Raw genomic sequence first — 21,812 nt, 5'->3', positions numbered from 1 at the left:
GATGAGGAATTAGGTACATTATTTACATTCGACGGATATTTGTCCTCATCTTGTTTGTTGTTAGCACAAAGTTTCGACTGATATACTATCCAGCCTTCATCAGGTGTCTTGGGGAAATTTCGAACCTGGGTTCTCATTCCTCATTCCTAGTCCATTGAACATCAATTTTAACAACAAAATACGACGGGCTTCTTTCAGTTTCCGTCTACCAAATCCACTCACAAGGCTTTGGTCGGCCCGAGGCTATAGTAGAAGACACTTGCCCAAGGTGTCACGCAGTGGAACTGAACCCGGAACCATGTGGTTCGTAAGCAAGTGAACATTTTCCACCACCGCCAAGAAGACAAATGCTTCAAAGATATGCACAATATGTAAAGCAGAAGGGAAACATTAGGAAACTAGATACCACTGTTTACAATGTATCAGGCCACTCTACCACACTAAGGTCAATTTATTTTAGTTCACGTGACTGTAAATGCATGAAGTTGATCTGACTTGTACTGTCAAGTGATCTTATTCGTGAATACCGCATGATCGTCCTTCACAGAGATATATTAATAGTTTAGATAAATAAACTGTGCTTGAACTAAAGCGGTTGGCGTAAATATACGCCGAATGTTATCACGCACTGAGGGCTGACTTCAATCGGTGCGATTTTGGATCTTTTCGGTTTGGGCAGCAGTTTTTTCTAGCGGTGTCATATGAAATTGTCACCCATAATTATGACCCTAGTATCGATCTATTGCATTTCAATCTATTTTAGGGTTAGGGTTAGTTAGGGTTAGGGTTGTTTAAGGATGTTGAACGAAACACCTATGTTTCCAGAGGTGAATTATTCAAACCCCAAAGAATTCCTCTCAACGCATGACTATGATGCTCCCCCACTACTTCTGCTCGTGATCAGAGATGCACATATCATCAGCCACAAAGGGACATTCTCAACTGGTTAAGGTCAAACAACTGACAAGCAAATCTGTGGTATTGAGCAGAATATTTGCTGTAGCCCATCTTTTATACCAAGACAAAACAATGTACATGATAACAAGACAAAACAATGTACATGATAACACTTCCAATCAGTTAAGATCAGAAGCATGTGGGACAAAATGCTTAGCAACATTTCGTCCATCTTTACATTCTGAGTTCAAATTCTGCTGAGGTCAGCTCTGCTTTTCATCTCCTTCACGGTCAATAAAATAAGTACCAGTTGAGCACTAGGGTTGATGTAATTCATTTATCCCCTCCCTCGAAATTGCTGGCCTTGTGTCAAAATTTGAAATTAGTATTTGAAATCAGTTAAGATCAGAAGTCATGAGAGTAACTGCCTGGTATTGCATGAAGGCATTTATTATTATTATTATTATTATTATTATTATTATTATTATTATTATTGGACAAAGTGGAAAAAATTAAAATGTTCAGCACTTAATTATGTGGTAAAAGAATTCGCTTTGTAACCTCATGGTTTCGGGTTCAGCCCCACTGCACAGCATTTAGACAAGTGTCTTCTGTTATAGCCTTGGACCGATTAAAGCTATGTGATCGAATTTCATAGGTGAAAACTGTGTGGAAGCCAGTTCTAGACGTGTGTGAAGTGAACGTGTGTGTGCACATGTGTGTGTATGTGTATGTGTGTGTGAATAATCATGTGTGTGTGTGTGAGACAGTGGCGGACCTACTATAAAACTAATGAATCTGAAGCTTCAGGGCCTCTAATACCTAATAGCTGGCAGAAACGTTAGCACGCCGGGCGAAAAGCTTTGCGGTATTTCGTCTGCCGCTACGTTCTGAGTTCAAATTCCGCCGAGGTCGACATTCCCTTTCATCCTTTCGGGGTCGATAAATAAAGTACCAGTTACGCACTGGGGTCGATATAAACGACTTAATCCCTTTGTCTGTCCTTGTTTGTCCCGTCTGTGTTTAGCCCCTTGTGGGTAGTAAAGAAATAGGTATTTCGTCTGTCGTTACGTTCTGAGTTCAAATTCCGCCGAGGTCGACTTTGCCTTTCATCCTTTCGGGGTCGATAAATAAAGTACCAGTTACGCACCGGGGTCGATATAAACGACTTAGTCCCTTTGTCTGTCCTTGTTTGTTCCGTCTGTGTTTAGCCCCTTGTGGGTAATAAAGAAATAAAAAAATATTTCTCTTTTTATATTTTGCCATGCAGACAGACCCGATAAAACGAAATAGACCGAGAAAAAAGTTTTGTCTCTACACCAGTCCCCTAAAAACGATAAAGAAAAGTAAAAATTTTTAAAAAATGTATGTTGTAAGTATGTCTATATGTATGTGCGATTGTGTGTTTGTGTGTAATATAGCCTCGGGCCGACCAAAGCCTTGTGAGTGGATTTGGTAGACGAAAACTGAAAGAAGCCCGTCGTATATATATATATATTTATATATATTTCTTTACTGCTCACAAGGGGCTAAACATAGAGGAGACAAACAAGGACAGACGAAGGGATTGAGTCGATTATATCGCCCCCAGTGCGAAACTGGTACTTTATTTATCGACCCTGAAAGGATGAAAGGCAAAGTTGACCTCGGCGGAATTTGAACTCAGAACGTAACGACAGACGAAATACCGCTAAGCATTTCACCCGTCGTGCTAACGTGTCTGCCAGCTCGCCGATATATGTGTGTGTGTATATGTTTGTGTGTCTGTGTTTGTCCCCCTAGCATCGCTTGACAACCGATGCTGGTGTGTTTACGTCCCCGTAACTTAGCGGTTCGGTAAAAGAGACCAATAGAATAGGTACTAGGCTTCCAAAGAATAAGTCCTGGGGTCGAATTGCTCGACTAAAGGCGGTGCTCCAGCATGGCCGCAGTCAAATGACTGAAACAAGTAAAAGAGTATGCGTGTGTATGTGTGTGTGTAGAGAAATAGGCTGGAAAATAAGTTTTATTGTCAAGTTGAATTCCTGTTTCCAATGTGACTGGCCCTTTCAAAACAAAGGGGTACCCTCTCTCTCTCACTTTCTCTCTCTCTCTCTCTCTCTCTCTCTCTCTCTTTCTCTGACACACATACGCACATTAGTACTGCTAAGCCTTATTATTTCAGTAATTCTTCGAAATTTTCCTAAAGAAAATTAAGGAATCATTAGAACAAGCACAGGAATTTGAAAAAGAAAAGTAAATAAATAAATAAAACAACACAAGCACTGGGGTCGATTTCTTCGATTTAATTCTTCGAAGGCAGTGCCCCAGGATGGCCGCCGTCCGAGGACTTTAAAAAAAGTGAAAGAAAAAATAGGGGATTAAGGAATTAATGAGCATAAAAATATCAGCGGACATTAGAACGGCAGTTTTTCCTAGTGTGTCATGAAATTGTCACCCATAATTATGACCCTAGTATCGATCTATTGCATTTCAATCTGTTTTAGGATTAGGGGTGGGGGGAAGGGTATCTTTTTTTCTTCACAAATGTAAATAAACCCAATGTGTTTCTTAAACGAGGGACATATTCATACGGCACAGAATGTTTTTTTTTACCTCAATAGACGTCAGTGATTGGTTGAAATTACAGAAATTGAAGAAAACGAAACAACAAATATTTTACAAACTACAGTATTTTCTCAATAAAACCAAGAGAAAATGATGTTTTATAAACACATTCAACCAGTATACGAAGTTTAAAAGTGTTTAGTTACGTGGAAATTATTTTTTAAAAACTGCCGGTCAAACCGAAAAGATTCAAAAATTATAAAATACAATTTACGCCCTGTTAAGACTGGATAAATAAATAAATAAATAAATAAATAGGAGTGGCTGTGTGGTAAGTAGCTTGTTTACCAACCACATGGTTCCGGGTTCAGTCCCACTGCGTGGCATCTTGGGCAAGTGTCTTCTGCTATAGCCCCGGGCCGACCAAAGCCTTGTGAGTGGATTTGGTAGACGGAAACTGAAAGAAGACTGTCGTATGTATATATATGTATGTGTGTCTGTGTGTCTGTCTTTGTCCTCCTAGCATTGCTTGACAACCGATGCTGGTGTGTTTACGTCCCCGTCACTTAGCGGTTCGGCAAAAGAGACCGATAGAATAAGTACCGGCGGTGCTCCAGCATGGCCGCAGTCAAATGACTGAAACAAGTAAAAGAGTAAAAGAGTAAACATTATAAATATTATGGGTTTTCCCCAATCATTATTAATCATCCATTTATCACCTTGACTGATAAGCGCGCGCCGTGAGAATTATCTCCCCTGGTCAATCTTTAATCTCGCTCACATCGTAATTGGTTTCTGCTCTCTTCCCAAGGAAGCATGGCTTTTCGCCGTTTATCTTCGTGTCTTGGCAGAACCCTGCTAAAATGTTCCCGGCCCCAGCCACTGGCAGCGACACGGATGGCATCTCATTTCCCCATAGACGATTCCCTCTTTGGATTAACCGATGAACAGAAACAGGTAAAATTATATTTTATATTTAACTAACCAAAGATTTCTTCTTCTTCTTCTTCGTTTTCCCCTTCAAGAAATATTTGCGATGTTTTCGTTGAGGTCAGCCTTGATCGGACTCACCTTTATGGCCAAAGGTGTGCTGACTTTGACCATGGTTTTTATTATTATTTTTTTTCAGACCTAGTGAATTAAATTTGTTTATTTTTTAAACGTAATTCGCAAATGATTTAGGGCTGGGATTTGGCTGCTACTTCTAGGAGAATGAACCCCCGACTGTTTTTGTTTCCTCATAACGTTCATAAAATTAAATATTTTTAAATGAAATTTTCCATAAATGCTTTTCAGATTATATATATGTATATATATATATATATATATATATTGTGTGTGTTTGTGTTTCGAGCACTGTGCAAGTGTTATGTTTTACGTAATTTTGTGCAAATTAAAAAAAGTACCTGACCTTCTACGCAATAACCAAAACTTGCTAGAAATAGCAGCTAAATTTTCCTCAAGTTACAAACCTCCAGTCTATATTCAGTATCGGACCCATTGTTATAAACGGTCGGCGCACGTATGTGTGATTTAGCTGCTATTTCTAGCGCGTTGAACCACTATGTAGGAGCTCTCCGTTGTTTGTCTGTAAACTGGTTAGTATCGTTTAAGTCACCTTAGTTAGTAATAATACTGCTGTAACGCTAACTAATAGACGAGAAGCATCTACGCGATAGCTCATGCTAGAAATAGCAGCCAAATCTCCCAAATCATATTCTACCGACTTTAAACTTAAAAAAAGGGACGTTGGGTATTATCCTTCTTGACCCCTTCTTCTACCAAAGATGTGATGGTCACATCTTTGGTAGAAGATGTGACCATCGGTTAAATTCTAAAGACATTGGTAAAGCTTTGATAATTTAATCGATCAAGGCTAACAACAGTCGTTGGTTGTTATGGAGCTAAGTTCGTATCTCTGTCTAGACAATTAGGTAGTTTCAATTAGTCTTTAATTACTCTTGTAAAAATCATAATAAACTTTATGCGTGGCTTTGCACTCGGGTGGAAGTTAATATTATAAAAACCAACAGCTTGTAATCTAGCACCTGGGCGAGCCCGTAACCTTCTCGTAGCCTTATCTCTTGTTTGTTATGTAACCGTCTTTCATTACTAAGCATATTTAATTATAAAAGCTAATGAGACCAAAACAAATGAAAATAGCGAGATCTTTCCGAGAAGGTGTATCAAAACTGAAAGCATTTATTCGGCAATTTCTGATTTTTTTTTTTTTTTTTTCAGCCTAATCGTTTATGTTTTCTGTATTTTTTGAGGGCGGAGGTATTTAAAAAAAAAAATTTTTCGGCTTCCTACGTTTTAGATGTCGGAGATTACGAATACTCTTTTACTTGTTTCAGTCATTTGACTGCGGCCATGCTGGAGCACCGCCTTTAGTCGAGCAAATCGACCCCGGGACCTATTCTTTGTACGCCTACTACTTATTCTATCGGTCTCTTTTGCCGAACCGCTAAGTTACGGGGACGTAAACACACACCAGCATCGGTTGTCAAGCGATGTTGGGGGACAAATACAGACACACAAACATATACACACACATACATACATGTATATATATATATCATCATCATCATCGTTTAACGTCCGTTCTCCATGCTAGCATGGGTTGGACGGTTCGACCGGGGATCTAGGAAGCCAGAAGGCTGCACCAGGCTCCAGTCTTATCTGGCAATGTTTCTACAGCTGGATGCCCTTCGTAACGCCAACCACTCCGTGAATGTAGTGGGTGCTTTTTACGTGCCACCTGCACAGGTGCCAGGCGAGGCTGGCATCGGCCACAGTCGGATTGATGCATTTTACGTGCCACCTGCACGGAAGCCAGTCGAGGCGGCACTGGCTTCAGCCACGATTCGGATAGTGCTTTTTACGTGATATATATATATATATATATACATACATGTTGAAGGCTGCTGGCATCAGGATGCAACCTTGCCGAGTGCCTTTTCCAACCCCAAACCAATCAGTGTCACCACTCTCAAAACAATCCGTACTGTAGCCTTGAAAAGGGCACATAAATAAAAAAATAAATAAAGGTTAAAGAATAATGTATTCAATTTTATTCAAATCACAGTTTCATTCTAATTACTTCATTATAATTAAGCATCATCATCATCATTGATTTATATTGTTTATTATTTCATTTTAGCTCCGAGAATCCGTATTCCAGTTTGTCCAGAAGGAACTTGCTCCAAAAGCTCATGAAATTGATAAGAATAATAACTTCAAGGAAATTCGAGTAAGTTACCAAACTTCCTAAGTGTCCAATGTTCCAGTGTCAAGGTGGTTCTTTTTGCTCTCCCATCCTCCCTCTTTGCCCCTCTCCTTCCTCTTCTTCTCTCTCTGGTTACTACCAACTACTACACTTTATAAGAGTTCAACTAGTTCATTCTCCAATCTGCAAGGGGTGCCAGTGACCCTCACCACAACGCCACCCATTGACACTTCCTGGGCAGAAATGAAATTTGTTTATCTCTCACAATAACAATATGTCCTGCACTTCAGCAGTTCTACATATAAAGAAAGACCAGTGAAATGGAAGTACCTCTCATATTTAAAAATTATTGAGGGTCTGCATCAGAAATCACATCCCATGGTAGAATACTGCTTTAACCCTCCAGCATTCAGATTCCTCTGTCAAACGTAATGCTTTATTATATTCACATTGTTTCGAATTAATCATGCATTGTCTCATAGCTTTTGAGATTGTGAGACACGTAAAAAGCACCATCTGAATGTGGCCAATGCCAGCACCGCCTTTACTGGCTTCTGTGCCGGTGGCACGTAAAAAGCGCCAACCGATCCCGCTTCCAGCTTCCCCTGGCACCTGTGCTGGTGGCACGTAAAAAGCACCCACTACACTCTTGGAGGGGTTGGCGTTAGGAATGGCATCCAGCTGTAGAAACAATGCCAGATCAGACTGGAGCCTGGTGCAGCCTCCTGGCTTCCCAGGCCCTGGCGAAACCGTCCAACCTGTGCTAAACGATGATGATGAGGAGGAGGATGTGATTGTCTGTTTTCAGACTGATATAGTAAAGTAGGTGTGAGAGGCTGGATCTGGCCAGTTTGAATATAAAACAGGTAGAATATTTGAGTCTGATAACCTTATCCAGGGTTTCATTACTCCTAAAGGAGGAACCCCTCCCTGGACTCCTTCTACCACTGTCTGTCTCTTTGCCAGTTGTGGCCACCCAGGCCCTGAGTGGTGGGTGAGATCATCTCACCTTCTTGTCTTTGGTCAGCCTCTTCATCTTGTCCATTGTCTTGGTGTCTATTACTATTTCTTTACTACCCACAAGGGGCTAAACATAGAGGGGACAAACAAGGACTGACATAAGTATTAAGTCGATTACATCGACCCCAGTGCGTAACTGGTACTTTATTTATCGACCCCGAAAGGATGAAAGGCAAAGTCGACCTCGGCGGAATTTGAACTCAGAACGTAACCGCAGACGAAATACTGCTAAGCATTTCACCCGGCGTGCTAACGATTCTGCCAGCTCTACCTTCATTGTCCACCTGTTGTCCTTATGGCAGTGAAACACAGGCTCTCAGCACTACCATCATGAATGCTCTGATTGTAGCCCAACAAGAAAATGGAACGAATTATGCTCAGCATCACATTGCAAGACACAAAAACCAATGCTTGAAATCGACATCATAGAAGAGTCAACAGTGTCATGAGAACCATCAAGTAGAACAGGGCCTGATATGGCAAATTTAAATGCTAAAGGTTGAAGAATCATCTAACTCATGCCAGCATGTAAAATGTGGATGTAAAAAGCAATAATGATAATTAATTAACTACATTTCTGTATTCATTTGTTCGTATTATATTTTATCATAATCCAAGTTGTTTCCCCCCTCCTTCCCTGGGGGGACAGTTATAAAGTTATCATTAATTTTATTTTACCTTTTTTTTTATCTGCAATTTAGGAATTCTGGTTAAAATGTGGTGAAATGGGTTTGCTTGGAATCACAGCTCCCGGTAAGTATATCCCTGAATCTATCTCTCACATCTCACCTAATAATAGGTTTAGAAAAACTACTACTACTACTACTACCACTGCTACAACCACATACTATCTTTAATACTACTACAACCATAACCATCACTTTGCTACAACTACTACTACACTTTCTACCCAAACCACTACCACCACTACCTCTACTTCCCCTGAATACTAATGCAATTACCACCACCTCAACCAATACCACATCACTCCACTGGCCCTCATGCCGGTGGCACGTAAAAGCACCCACTACACTCACGGAGTGGTTGGTATTAGGAAGGGCATCCAGCTGTAGAAACTCTGCCAGATCAAGATTGGAGCCTGGTGTAGCCATCTGGTTGCCAGTCTTCAGTCAAATCGTCCAACCCATGCTAGCATGGAAAGCGGACGTTAAACAATGATGATGATTATTATTATTATTATTATTATTATTCAGACCACTGCCTGGAATCAAACTCGGAATCTTGGGGTTAGTAGTGTGTGCTCTTAACTCCCAAAATTCCAAGTTCTATTCCAGGCAGTGACTTGAATAGTAATAATAATAATAACATCGAAAAATACCTTATGAACGAGGACCCAGGTTCAAAATTTCCCCAAGACACCCGATGAAGGCTGGAGGGTATATCAGCCGAAACGTATTATCAACAAATGAGATGAGGATAAATATCCATCAAATGTAAATAATGTAAATAATTATTAGGAATTGTATATTCTTTACTTGTTTCAGTCATTTGACTGTGTCCAGGCTGGAGCACCGCCTTTAGTTGAGGAAATCAACCCCCCAGGACTTATTCTTTGTAAGCCCAATACTTATTCTATCGGTCTCCTTTGCTGAACTGCTAAGTTACAGGGACGTAAACACACCAGCATTGGTTGTCAAGCGATGTTGGGGGGACAAACACAGACACACAAACACACACACATATATATATTTATGTACATATATATATGACAGGCTTCTTTCAGTTTCCATCTACTAAATCCACTCACAAGGCTTTGGTCAGCCCGAGGTTATAGTAGAAGACACTTGCCCTAGGTGCCACGCAGTGGGACTGAACCCGAAACCATGTGGTTCGTAAGCAAGCTACTTACCACACAGCCACTCCTGCGCCTATGGAAATATTGTTAAAATATTTTGTGTATTTTAGAAGTATAAGTAATTTATTGTTCATAAACTTTAACCACAAAATCTTATAGAGCCTCCAAATGATCCCAGATGAGAACCACTGGTCCAGCTAAATGACCAAGCACAATCCACAAACTGTTTTACTCTTTTTACTCTTTTTACTTGTTTCAGTCATTTGACTGCGGCCATGCTGGAGCACCGCCTTTAGTCGAGCAACTCGACCCCGGGACTTATTCTTTGTAAGCCCAGTACTTATTCTATCGGTCTCTTTTGCCGAACCGCTAAATGACGGGGACGTAAACACACCAGCATCGGTTGTCAAGCAATGCTAGGGGAACAAACACAGACACACAAACATATTCACACACACTTATATATATATATATACATATATACGACAGGCTTCTTTCAGTTTCCGTCTACCAAATCCACTCACAAGGCATTGGTCGGCCCGGGGCTATAGCAGAAGACACTTGCCCAAGATGCCATGCAGTGGGACTGAACCCGGAACCATGTGGTTGGTTAGCAAGCTACTTACCAAACAGCCACTCCTGCGCCTATGTTCTAGATTCTACCCCTATTTCTTTTGACATGTTGGTCTTGTACCACTAACCCCCTCTTGGGCAATCCCAATTCAATCATTTCTCCTCCTCTCATCACCCTGTATTGAGTCCAACACCTAAGAGCTACATAACAACTGTGCCAAGTCCTTCCACCTCCTGAACCTTCCTCCCTGTTTATCTCTTTCTTTCATGTCTTGACATGCAGCAGTTTAAGCTGAATAGTTTTGGCTGCCATTTCTAGCAGATTAGTGACCACTGATGGTCAACAGAATGACAATGCACAACTCAGAGACTGCTGTCCCAGATTTGCCCCCCCCCCCACTCCGTATGCCTCTAAATAATGACCTACATAGGATGAGGTCAATTCTCTCTCTCTCTCCACTATTGCACGCTCTCACTCTCTTTTTCTCTCTCTCACTCTCCACTATTGCAATCTCTCTCACTCTCTCTCTACCTCTCTCTCCACTATTGCGCTCTCTCTCCATTGTTGCTCTCTCTCTCACTCTCCTTATCTATCTATTGCTCTCTCTCTCACTCTCTTTCTGTCCACTATTGCTCTCTCTCATGCTCTTTCTATCTCTCTCTCAACTATTGCACTCTCTCTCACTCTATCTCCTTATCTCTCTCTCTCTCTACCGTTGCACACTTCTGTATATATGTTGTTCTTAATGCTGATAAGAACTCTTGACCTGGTGTTCTGTTTAATGACATTCGTTGCCATGCATATTTCAAGTGTGTGCCTGTGCATTGCATGGCCTAGTGAAATGGGATATCGCACTCAGTCACTTGGTCATGGGTTCAATCTCTGGTCTGGGCAGTGCATTGTGTTCTTGGGCAAAATACTTTCATGTTGCCTCAATCCACTCAGCTGCAAAAGGACAACCCTGTGACAGAATAGGGGGGACGTTGGTCAGCTCCCTTAGCCAGCAGGTTGGCGTCATTCAAAAGCTGAAACAACGTGAAGTGCATTTTGACCAGCGATGTATAACAACATCCGATAGTCTGATCAATACCATGATACCATGTGGAGGCACATGGCCTAGTGGTTAGAGCAGTGGACTCACGGTCGAGGGATTGCGGGTTCGAATCTCAGACCGGGAGGTGTGTGTGTTTATGAGCGAAACACCTAAGCTCCACACGGCTCCGGCAGAAGGTAATGGCGAAACTTCTGCTGACTCTTTCGCCACAATTCTCTCTAACTCTTTCCTCCTGCATGTTGCAGCTCACCTGTGACAGACTGGCGTCCCGTCCAGGTGGGGAACCTATATGCCAATGAAACCAGGAAACCGACCCTTATGAGCCAGGCGTGGCTCGAGAAGGAACAAACAAACAAACATGATACCATGATATATCTGTGTGTGTGTGTGTATATATACTCTTTTACTTGTTTCAGTCATTTGACTGTGGCCATGCTGGAGCACTACCTTTAGTCGAGCAAATCGACCCCAGGACTTATTCTTCGTAAGCCTAGAACTTATTCTATCGGTCTCTTTTGCTGAACGCCTAAGTTACAGGGACGTAAACACACCAGCATCGGTTGTCAAGCGATGTTGGGGGGACAAACACAGACACACAAACATACACACACACACATACATATATATACATATATACGACTGGCTTCTTTCAGTTTCCTCTACCAAATCCACTCACAAGGCTTTCATCAGCCCGAGGCTATAGTAGAAGGCACTTGCCCAAGGTGCCATGCAATGGGACTGAATCCGGAACCATGCAGTTTGTAAGCAAGCTACTTACCACACAGCCACTCCATATATATATATATATATATATATATACGACGGGCTCTTTTCAGTTTCTGTCTACCAAATCTACTCACAAGGCTTTGTACGGCCCGAGGCTATAGAAGAAGACACTTGCCCAAGGTAGCACACAGTGGGACTGAACCTGGAACCGTGCAGTTCATAAGCAAGCTACTTACCACACAACCACTCCTACGCCAACATAATGCCACTATACAATGTCCTCTTGTCATCATTCTTCACTGTTCTTGTCCTGCTCTTCTAACGATGCGATTTTACTTTTGCAGGTGAGTTTGGAGGTTCAGAAGGTGGCTACCTTGATCATTGTATTATTATGGAAGAGATGTCACGAGCATGTGGCGCCATTGCTCTCAGTTATGGGGCCCACTCCAACCTTTGTGTCAACCAAATTGTACGGAATGGAACGCAAGCACAGAAAGAAAAATATCTGCCAAAAGTATGTTTATTTTAACCCTTTAGGGACCATATCTCTGTTTGAATACACTTGTTTTCATCATCGTCATCGTTTAACATCTGTTTTCCATGCTAACATGGGTTAGACGGTTCGACTGGGGATCTGGGAAGCCAGGGGGCTGCACTAGTCTCCAGTCTGATCTGGCAGTATTTTTAACAGCTGGATGCCCTTCCTAATGCCAACCACTCTGTGAGTGTAGTGGGTGCTTTTTACATGCCACAGGCACGGAAGCCAGTCAATGCGGCGCTGGCATTGGCCACATTCAGATGGTGCTTTTTACGTGCCACCAGCACAGGGATCACAACTACAATTTCCATTTGACTTTCATTTTGATGTTTATGTACTTGACTCAATAGGTTTCTTCAACACAACATAACCCCCTTCAATCCAAGGTACTTTTGAATGGGCTGGGGCTGGTTATGCGAAACTGGTGTAGGATACAGCCATGAATTCATTTTATTTGCTGGGTCTTTGCAGTCACAGCATATCTCCAGAGGTCTCCGTTCTTCATCATTGCCTCTGTGAGGCCCAAACTTTGAAGGTCATGCTTCACCACCTCATCCCATGTCTTCCTTTCGACTTTGCCTTTCATCCTTTCGGGGTTGATAAATTAAGTACCAGTTACGCACTGGAGGTCGATGTAATTGACTTAATCCCTTTGTCTGTCCTTGTTTGTCCCCTCTATGTTTAGCCCCTTGTGGGCAATAAAGAAATAAGAAATGTTAGCACGCCAGGCGAAACAACAAACGACCTAATCTTTTTTTTACATTCTATTTCCAGTTAATATCAGGTGAACATATAGGTGCTTTAGCCATGAGTGAACCAGGAAGTGGATCCGATGTTGTCTCTATGAAGCTCAAAGCTGTATTTAAAGGTAACACTTGTGCAGCGTTGGTGTGTATCTGTCTGTCTAAATGCTTGAATGTCACATGTTGAATCTCGGATCTTTTTGGTTTGAACGGCAGTTTTTAACATAATTTCTAGGTAACTAAAAAATTTTAAACTTCATATACTGGTAGAATGTGTTTATAAAACATCTTTTTCTTTTGGCTTTATTGAGAAAATTCTATAGTTTGTAAGATATTTGTTGTTTTTTTCTTCAATTTCTGCAATTTCAACCAATCACTGACGTCCATTGAGGTAAAAAATATTGTGTACCGTATGAATATGTCCCTCGTTTAAGAAACAGATTGAGTTTATTTACATTTGTGAAGAAAAAAAAAGATACCCTTCCCCCCATCTCTAACCCTTAACAAACCCTAAAATAGATCGAAATGCTATAGATCGATACTAGGGTCATAATTATGGGTGACAATTTCATATGACTCTGCTAGAAAAAACTGCAGTTCAAACCGAAAAGATCCTGAATCTCTGCCCTGATACTCAGTGATGCTGTGTTAATTGTTGTACTATTTAAAACCGGATGAATTTGAACGAAGCAATCCTATGATTAAAGGTTCAAATCATGGTGTCTCCCAGCTTTCTTAACAAAATGAAGTTTCACTTTGAATCACAAACTAATGTTTTTGTTTTTTAAAAAATATAATATGCGAAGGAAAATGACTCAACTAGATTATGATCGATAATTTAACGTGTGACATTGAAGTGTTTGCCATACACGCGAAGTAATTCTTGAGTTTTAATTCAAATTTTCCTTTTTGATGGAGAAAGAAGATAAAAAACTTGGTAGCCATCATTGCCGATGCTTAAAACGAAAGGGGAGACAATTTGTGGAAATTATCTCCCCTCTCCTTTGACACGTTGCCACATACGTCATATAAAGGATTGTGAATTGAACGTTATTGGGTTAATGTGGGCATGTGCGTGCGTGTATGTGTGTGTGTGCATATATATATATATATATATAATATATATATATATATATGGACGCACACACATTTTGTTATGACAACGTTGATATGATAATGTGTATCTATGCATATTTACATGTAAGGTACTACTAGCAAACAGTGGCCCGGTGCGCGCACTCGCGCATCCGCGCTAGCTAGTCGTAAGTAGTCGATCCTACAACGACTGTTAACCCTAATTTTTTAACCATAACCCTAAACTTTGTTTGTTTATAAAAAATAATTTATTTACTTAATTTTAAAAATTATTTACTTTGCGTTTTATTTACTTTTGTTCGAAAAATATTATTTAATTTTCTTTGATATGTATTCAGCCTTGAAATACAAACATACGCGCAAGTCGTTGTAGGATCGACTACTTACGTCTCTGATATGAGTCAAGGAGGTCTATATAACGTCCTTGGCTTGTAAAATTGTATACGGTGACGTCCTTTATTATTATTATTGTATATATAACATAATGCAAACGTGTAGCTTTTTTGTGCATTTTGTTTGCAGAAAATAAAGAAATAACAGTAATAACGTTTAATAAATGTTGCTTATTGCAAGTTATGGATGATTCTTTTATGACTTCATTGCTTTCAGGCTTAGCTTAAGGGATTTTCGCGCCCAACATCACAAAATGCATCTGAATAATTATTGCCGGACAGCAAATAGAGACTCGGACATTGCTTAGAAAATAGTTTTCATTTTTAACCTCGTATATAGTACGCACTAAGGATTTTGACTGTTAAATTTTGGGGAAAAAATGCGATTTATGGTACATACTAATATTGAAATGTTAGTCTTGTGATTATGGTACAAAAAAAATTGTGTGTATACATACTATAACTCTATCTATCTATCTGCTCAGTCGAAGTCGACTCTCAGTCACTCATTGGATCAGTGTCCTCCAGTCAGTTCTATCCTGGGCTGCTTCTTTCAGATTGGCTATGTCCATTCCGGTATCCCTCTTGATGGTGTCAAGCCAGCGGGTTCTTGATAGGACTCTTCCTCTCTTGCCACTGACCATTCCGAGCATGATGTCCTTCTCCAGGGATTTTCTCCGCATAATATGACCAAAATATGCCAATCTATGCTTGGTAATCCTAGCTTCTAGCGACATTTTCGGCCTGATCTGCTTAAAAACTTCTCCATTGGTGAGCTTCGCTGTCCATGGAATCCGTAAAAGTCTTCTCCAACACCAAAGCTCGAATGCATTAATTTAATAACAGTGTGCTTGTGTGTGTACACATATCAGTCTGTGTATGCGTATGTGATTATGAAATATATTGATGCAAATATTTCTTTGACCAGGTGACCATTATGAACTGACAGGAAACAAGTTTTGGATTACAAATGGCCCAGATGCTGACGTGTTAGTGGTTTATGCTAAGACTGATCCTGACAATGTAAAACCTCAACATGGTATTTCAGCCTTTCTAGTAGAGAAGGTAAGAAATTTTTGAAAGCTTGTGTTTATATTTACGTACATACAATAATATTTTGTGTGTGTGTGTGTGTTTTTTCTTGTTTCTTCTTGTTTCAGTCATTTGACTGCGGCCATGCTGGAGCACCACTTTGAAAGATTTTAATCGAACAAATCGACCCCACCAGGACTTATTCCTTGTATGCCTGGTACTTATTTTATTGGTCCCTTTTTGCTGAACCGTTAAGTTACAGGGATGTAAACACACCGACACTAGTTGTCAAGTGGTGATGGAGGAGGGGATAAAATACGCACACACACACACACACACACACACATATATATATATACATATATATGACGGACTTCTTACAGTTTCCGTCTACCAAATCCACTCACAAGGCTTTGGTCAGCCTGAGGCTATAGCAGAAGACACTTGTCCAAGGTGCCACACAGTGGGACTGAACCCAGAACCATGTGGGTCGTAAACAAGCTACTTACCACACAGCCACTCCTACGCCTACTCTAAATAAATCTCTTATTCCATGATCTCCTTCCATTTTCAGAATATGCCTGGTTTCTCAGCGGGACCTAAACTCGACAAACTTGGAATGCGTGGCTCCAGCACTTGTGAATTGATCTTCGAAGGTTGTAAAATACCAGGTATTAGTCCTTGCGATTTCATCACTTTCTGAATTTTTTTATTACTGCTATTGTTACTACTACTACTACAATCTGTAGCACTATTTCAACTGCCATGACCAACTAACACCACAACTACTGTCACTAATACCACCACCACCACCACCATCGCTACTACTACTACCACTACCACCACCACCACTACCACCACCACCACTACTACTACGGAATCGCGGTCGTTATTTGTTCCTTCCCGAGCCATGCCTGGCTCATAAGGGCCGGTTTCCCGGTTTCCTTGGCGTATAGGTTCCCCACCTGGACGGGACGCCAGTCCGTCACAGGTGAGCTGCAAGATGCAGGAGGAAAGAGTGAGAGAAAGTTGTGGGCGAAAGAGTAAGCAGAAGTTTCGCCATTACCTTCTGCCGGAACCACGTGTAGCTTAGGTGTTTTCGCTCATAAACACGCACATTGCCCGGTCTGAGATTCGAACCCGCGATCCCCACGACCGCGAGTCCGCTGCTCTAGCCACTAGGCCATGTGCCTCCACTTGCCAGGTAATTGCATCATCATCATCATCACATATTTTGCTTAAATTGTAATGTTGTTTCTTTTTGCTTTCAGTGGAGAACATGCTTGGTGCCAAAAACGGAGGAGTTTATGTTCTAATGAGTGGTTTGGATTACGAACGGCTGGTCCTTGCCGGTGGACCCTTGGGGTTAGTTAAACTTAAACTTATCTCTATATGCCTTGTGTCTCTGTATCTCTAAATATGTAACTACTTACCTGTACTTATGGCGACATTCACCTTGGGCGGGTTGAGTCGGCTTCTTCTACTCGTGGAAGAAGTCTCGTGGGGATATGTGGATTTCACAAGCGGTCCCCAACAATCCCGCAACTAGAGACATCCTGTTTGCCGCAGATTGTCCGCAGACGCTGGGACAGAACGACTGAGGAGCCGCCAGTTGCCGAAGCAGACACTCCGAGGATTTTTACCAGAGCCCCGTCTGCTGAGTTGTGGCCCTAATACCACTCGGTGTCAGACCAATCCACCTTGGGTGGCCCTACCAGGAACCGAAGTTCCCGACGGCATAGCTCTGACACTACCCGTTGCCAGCGTCCCCACCACGGTGAGGAGGGGATGGACTTTGGGGACACAAACAGACACTCCGAGGATTTTCACCAGAGCCCCGTCTGCCGGGTTGTGGCCCTAATACCACTCAGTGTCAGACCAATCCGCCTTGGGTGGCCCTACCAGGAACCGAAGTTCCCGACAGCATAGCTCTGACACTACCCGTTGCCAGCGTCCCCCACCATGGTGAGGCGGGGATGGATTTTGGGGACGCAAAATATGTAACTTGTGTATATCATACCACTGACCAATAGCTCTACATCACCTTACCATCACTACACACTACCACCACTACCACCACTACCACCACCACCATCACCACTCACTACCAATACCACTGCAGCTCCGTTTCAAGTGTATGTGTACTCACTAATTCCAGGTTGATGCAAGCCTGCTGTGATGTAGCCTTCGAGTACGCCCACATCCGTGAACAGTTCAACACCAAAATCGGACACTACCAGGTTGGTAACAGCAACGTAGAAGGGTGGGACGCATCGTTTCTCCTCCTTCCTCTTCTTTTCCTCTTCCTTTTTCCCTTACTCCTCCTCCTCCCTATACATAGAAGAAAAAGAGGATGTTAAAATGATTATGCTCATCGTACCCTTCCACCCCTAAAATAATCATACCCAACTGTTTCCCTTCCTCCTTCTTTTTCTCTTCCTCCTTTTTTCGTTTTTCCCTTTTCCCCCTTTTTTTCTGTTTTCCTTTCTTTTTCCCTTCTTTTCCCCTTCCTCCTTTTTTCCTTTTTCCCTTTTTACCCTTCTTTTTTCCCTTCCTCCTCCTCCTCCCCATAGACAGAAGAAAAAAAGGATGTTAAAATGATGATTATGCTCATCGTACCCTTCCACCCCTAAAACAATCATACCCACCTGTTATTCTTCACTTTTTTTACAGATGATCCAATCAAAGATGGCTGATATGTACTGTTCCCTAAATGTGTGTCGTTCCTATGTTTATAACGTTGCCAAAGCTTTGGATGCAGGTACAAGGGCCCCTAATGTAAGTAGACAAGTTCAATATTTTGCTATCTTGTAATTTCTCATTTTAATGCCCCCCCCTACCAGCTACCCTTGTGGCACCACCACCACCACTACTATTGATACTACTACTACTGTTGTTATTATTATTATTACTAAGGTGGCAAGCTGGCAGAATCGTTAGCACACCGGGCGAAATGCTTAGCGGTATTTCGTCTGCCACTACGTTCTGAGTTCAAATTCCGCTATCGTAGAAGACACTTGCCCAAGGTGCCACACAGTGAGACTGAGCCCGGGACCATGTGGTTGGTAAGCAAGCTACTTACCACACAGCCACTCCTATGCCTATACAGTAGAGTATTTCTAAAGTTTCCAGAAGTTTCTTAAGGTTGGGTGGTATTGAACCCAATGCTCTGATGACAACAGGGACAGCTTTCATGTTCGAATCTCATCGCTGCCACATCTTCGTGATCCAAAATTCTCAGGATTCCACATTTGTCAACTTTTTCACTTTCATCATCATCATCATCATTTAGCATCTGCTTTCCATGCTAGCATGGGTTGGACGGTTCAACTGGGGTCTGTGAAGCCAGAAGGCTGCATCAGGCCCAGTCTGATGTGGCAGTGTTTCTACAGCTGGATGCCCTTCCTAATGCCAACAACTCCGTGAGTGTAGTGGGTGCTTTTTACGTGCCACTCGCACAGGTGCCAGACGGAGCTGGCAAACGACCACGAACAGATGGTGCTTTTACGTGCCACCAGCACGGAGACCAGTCGGGGCGGCGCTGGCAACGGCCACGATCGGATGGTTCGCTTAACCACAGCTGCAATTTCCATTGATGTTGATCGACTTTGATTTTGGTTCTGCTTTCTGATATCTGATTTGATTTGGTTTGATTTTGATTTTGATTTTGATTTTCTTTCATGATAATATTTTGATCTCCTGGCACTACTATGCCAATTATTAGGCATTCTTGCTTGTCCTTCCTAAAGGTTACTATATCCAGCCTTCAGTGCCCTAACACCTTGTCTGTCTGGAAGTCAAAGGTCCCAGAGGAACTTTGCGTCCCCATTTTCATCCATTACTTTTTCTGGTGTATGTTGATACCAAGCAGCCATTACTTTATATTCCTACTTCCAGCAAGGAGCCAGTGACGGTTTTGGGCTACCTTGTCATGTCTATACTTGTCTATCTGTCTGTCCATCCATCTGTCTGTCTTTCTCCCTCTCTCTTTCTCTTTCTACCCATCTGTCCATACACACACACATACATGCATGCATCCATCATAAGTCTCTTCCATATTTAGCCATATATTTATTCTATCTTACCAGGATTGTGCAGGTGCTATACTCTACGTAGCTGAGGCAGCAACAAAAGTTGGTTTGGACGCTATTCAAATCCTTGGTGAGTAAGCTCCTTTTCTCACTAGAGAGAGAGAGATAGACTCAGAAAGAGAGAGAGAGAGAAGAAACAATAAGCTTTAGGGCAGCGAGCTGGCAGAACCGTTAGCACGCCGGGCGAAATGCTTAGCAGTATTTCGTCTGCCGTTACGTTCTGAGTTCAAATTCCGCTGAGGTCGACTTTGCCTTTCATCCTTTCGGGGTCAATTAAATAAGTACCAGTTATGCACTGGAGTCGATATATTCGACTTAATCCGTTTGTCTGCCCTTGATTGTCCCCTCTGTGCCTAGCCCCTTGTGGGTAATAAAGAAATAAGAATCGTTAGCACGCTGGACAAAATCTTAGCGGTATTTCGTCTGCTGCTACGTTCTAAGTTCAAGTTCTGCCGAGGTCGGCTTTGCCTTTCATCCTTTCGGGTTCGATAAATTAAGTACCAGTTACGCACTGGGGTTGATGTAATTGACATTATCCCTTTGTCTGTCCTTGTTTGTCCCCTCTATGTTTAACCCCTTGAGGGCAATAAAGAAATAAAATATACTTAAATGTCTACAGTTGTAATTATCTATAAATGTTCAGAGACTTCCTTTAGGTGTTAGATGTATCTCACCTTGTTTGGAATAGATGCAGTTTAATGTGGAAAATATTGTGGGTTTAATTTGAGTGTGATGCAACCTGGGTCTTCAGTATTTGCCTTCTCTTACCATTCTTGCTATTCTCAATTCCAGGTGGAAATGGTTACATAAATGATTACCCTGTTGGAAGAATTACTCGTGATGCAAAACTCTATGAAATCGGTGCTGGCACCAGTGAAGTCCGACGCCTTATCATTGCTCGAGCCATCAATGCCTTCTATCGATAGAATTTTCTTTTGTTTTAGTTCTTCCTTTTTCTTTTTCTCTATGTCAGTCCACAAGGCTAATTAACTGACTCACCTGTGAACACCTGTGAATATTAAAGACTGTAGATGCACAGAATAACATAATAAGTCAATTGTGTTCAAATTTGGGTTTGTTGGAGGAGAAGCCTTGTTTTTGTTTTGAGGGGGCAAATTTGGCATGAAGGTGACTTGGGAGTTTAAAGAATTTGTTGATATATTATTAGCTGTATATTTGAAAACTGAAATGAAATACTAAAAGACAGTCACACCCTGGTACAACTGGAAAAGAATACCTAAAAAAAAAAAAAATGATGAAATATGGAAAATTGATTAAAGTATCGTTTTTAGTAATATAATGGAGTTATTTAGTTTTTTTTCCTTTTTTGTTTTTATCTTTTGGTCTATTTTGTTTTTTTTGGCAAAATGCAGGCATGGCTGTGAGGTGAAGAAGCATGCTTCCCAACCATGCGTTCTTGGGTTCAGTTCCACTGTACAGCATCTTGTGCAAGAGTCTTCTAATTGTTGAGACAGTGTCACGTGACAACTTGCTGGGGCTGCCTGCTGGAGCCTAGCTGCAGGTATTTAAAGGGAAAAAATTTGACAAGTCAATCAGTCGCCCGTTGACACTTGTTGACGCTACATCGAAGAGGCCATGGAACAGAAGAAAGAAGACATGCACCCAACACCAGAGCTGAAGACACCTCTGAAAGGGGGGGGGGGTACGTCAAAACGGTAGAGGAATAGGGGCCGAAACCAGACGTGGTTCCTCCTGATGTTTTGAGCTAACTGGATCCTATAAAGGAGCTGTTGTGGTAGCAGACCACGAAACACAGTTGTAATTCGTTCCTACTTTGAGCCAACCAAAGCTTGTGAGTGGATTTGAAAGAAGGAAACTGAAAGAAACCCACTAATTACATATATATGTATACTTCTGTGTGTCTGTGTGTACACGTGCATATGTGTGTGTATATGTGTCATGCATATGTGTGCATGCATATGTGTGTGTATGTTTGTATGTTTGTGTGTACCTTTGTCTAGATATCACATGATGGTCGTGAATGAGCATCATCATCATACAAGCGAGTTTGTTCATTTCCCAACTTCCATGGAAAAT

The 21,812-nt window shown here is 41.7% G+C and overlaps 1 protein-coding gene across 1 annotated transcript; it reads left to right on the top strand.

Annotated features, from left to right (window-relative positions):
- The first annotated feature begins 4,214 nt into the window (after positions 1-4,214).
- Positions 4,215-21,051, top strand: LOC115223834 (isovaleryl-CoA dehydrogenase, mitochondrial). The gene is made up of 12 exons (XM_029794511.2): positions 4,215-4,401; positions 6,608-6,697; positions 8,395-8,446; positions 12,208-12,377; positions 13,176-13,269; positions 15,560-15,696; positions 16,238-16,334; positions 16,935-17,028; positions 17,822-17,903; positions 18,337-18,441; positions 19,752-19,824; positions 20,547-21,051. The coding sequence occupies exons 1-12, from the start codon at positions 4,261-4,263 to the stop codon at positions 20,678-20,680; spliced, it is 1,269 nt and encodes a 422-aa protein (XP_029650371.1). The 5' UTR covers positions 4,215-4,260; the 3' UTR covers positions 20,681-21,051.
- Positions 21,052-21,812: the final 761 nt, after the last annotated feature.

The sequence above is a fragment of the Octopus sinensis genome, linkage group LG24 (genome assembly GCF_006345805.1).
Source record: "Octopus sinensis linkage group LG24, ASM634580v1, whole genome shotgun sequence".
Taxonomy (NCBI): domain Eukaryota; kingdom Metazoa; phylum Mollusca; class Cephalopoda; order Octopoda; family Octopodidae; genus Octopus; species Octopus sinensis.
Note: the sequence above shows the minus strand (reverse complement) of the source record. Positions and strands in the feature narration are given on the sequence as shown.

Excerpts from the sequence above, each read along its gene's own strand:
- LOC115223834 (XM_029794511.2), top strand. The coding sequence starts at position 4,261 with ATGGCTTTTCGCCGTTTATCTTCGTGTCTTGGCAGAACCCTGCTAAAA. Across the intron at positions 8,447-12,207 it reads GCTTGGAATCACAGCTCCCG|GTGAGTTTGGAGGTTCAGAA; the intron begins GTAAGTATATCC and ends TTACTTTTGCAG. Across the intron at positions 17,904-18,336 it reads CCAAAATCGGACACTACCAG|ATGATCCAATCAAAGATGGC; the intron begins GTTGGTAACAGC and ends CTTTTTTTACAG.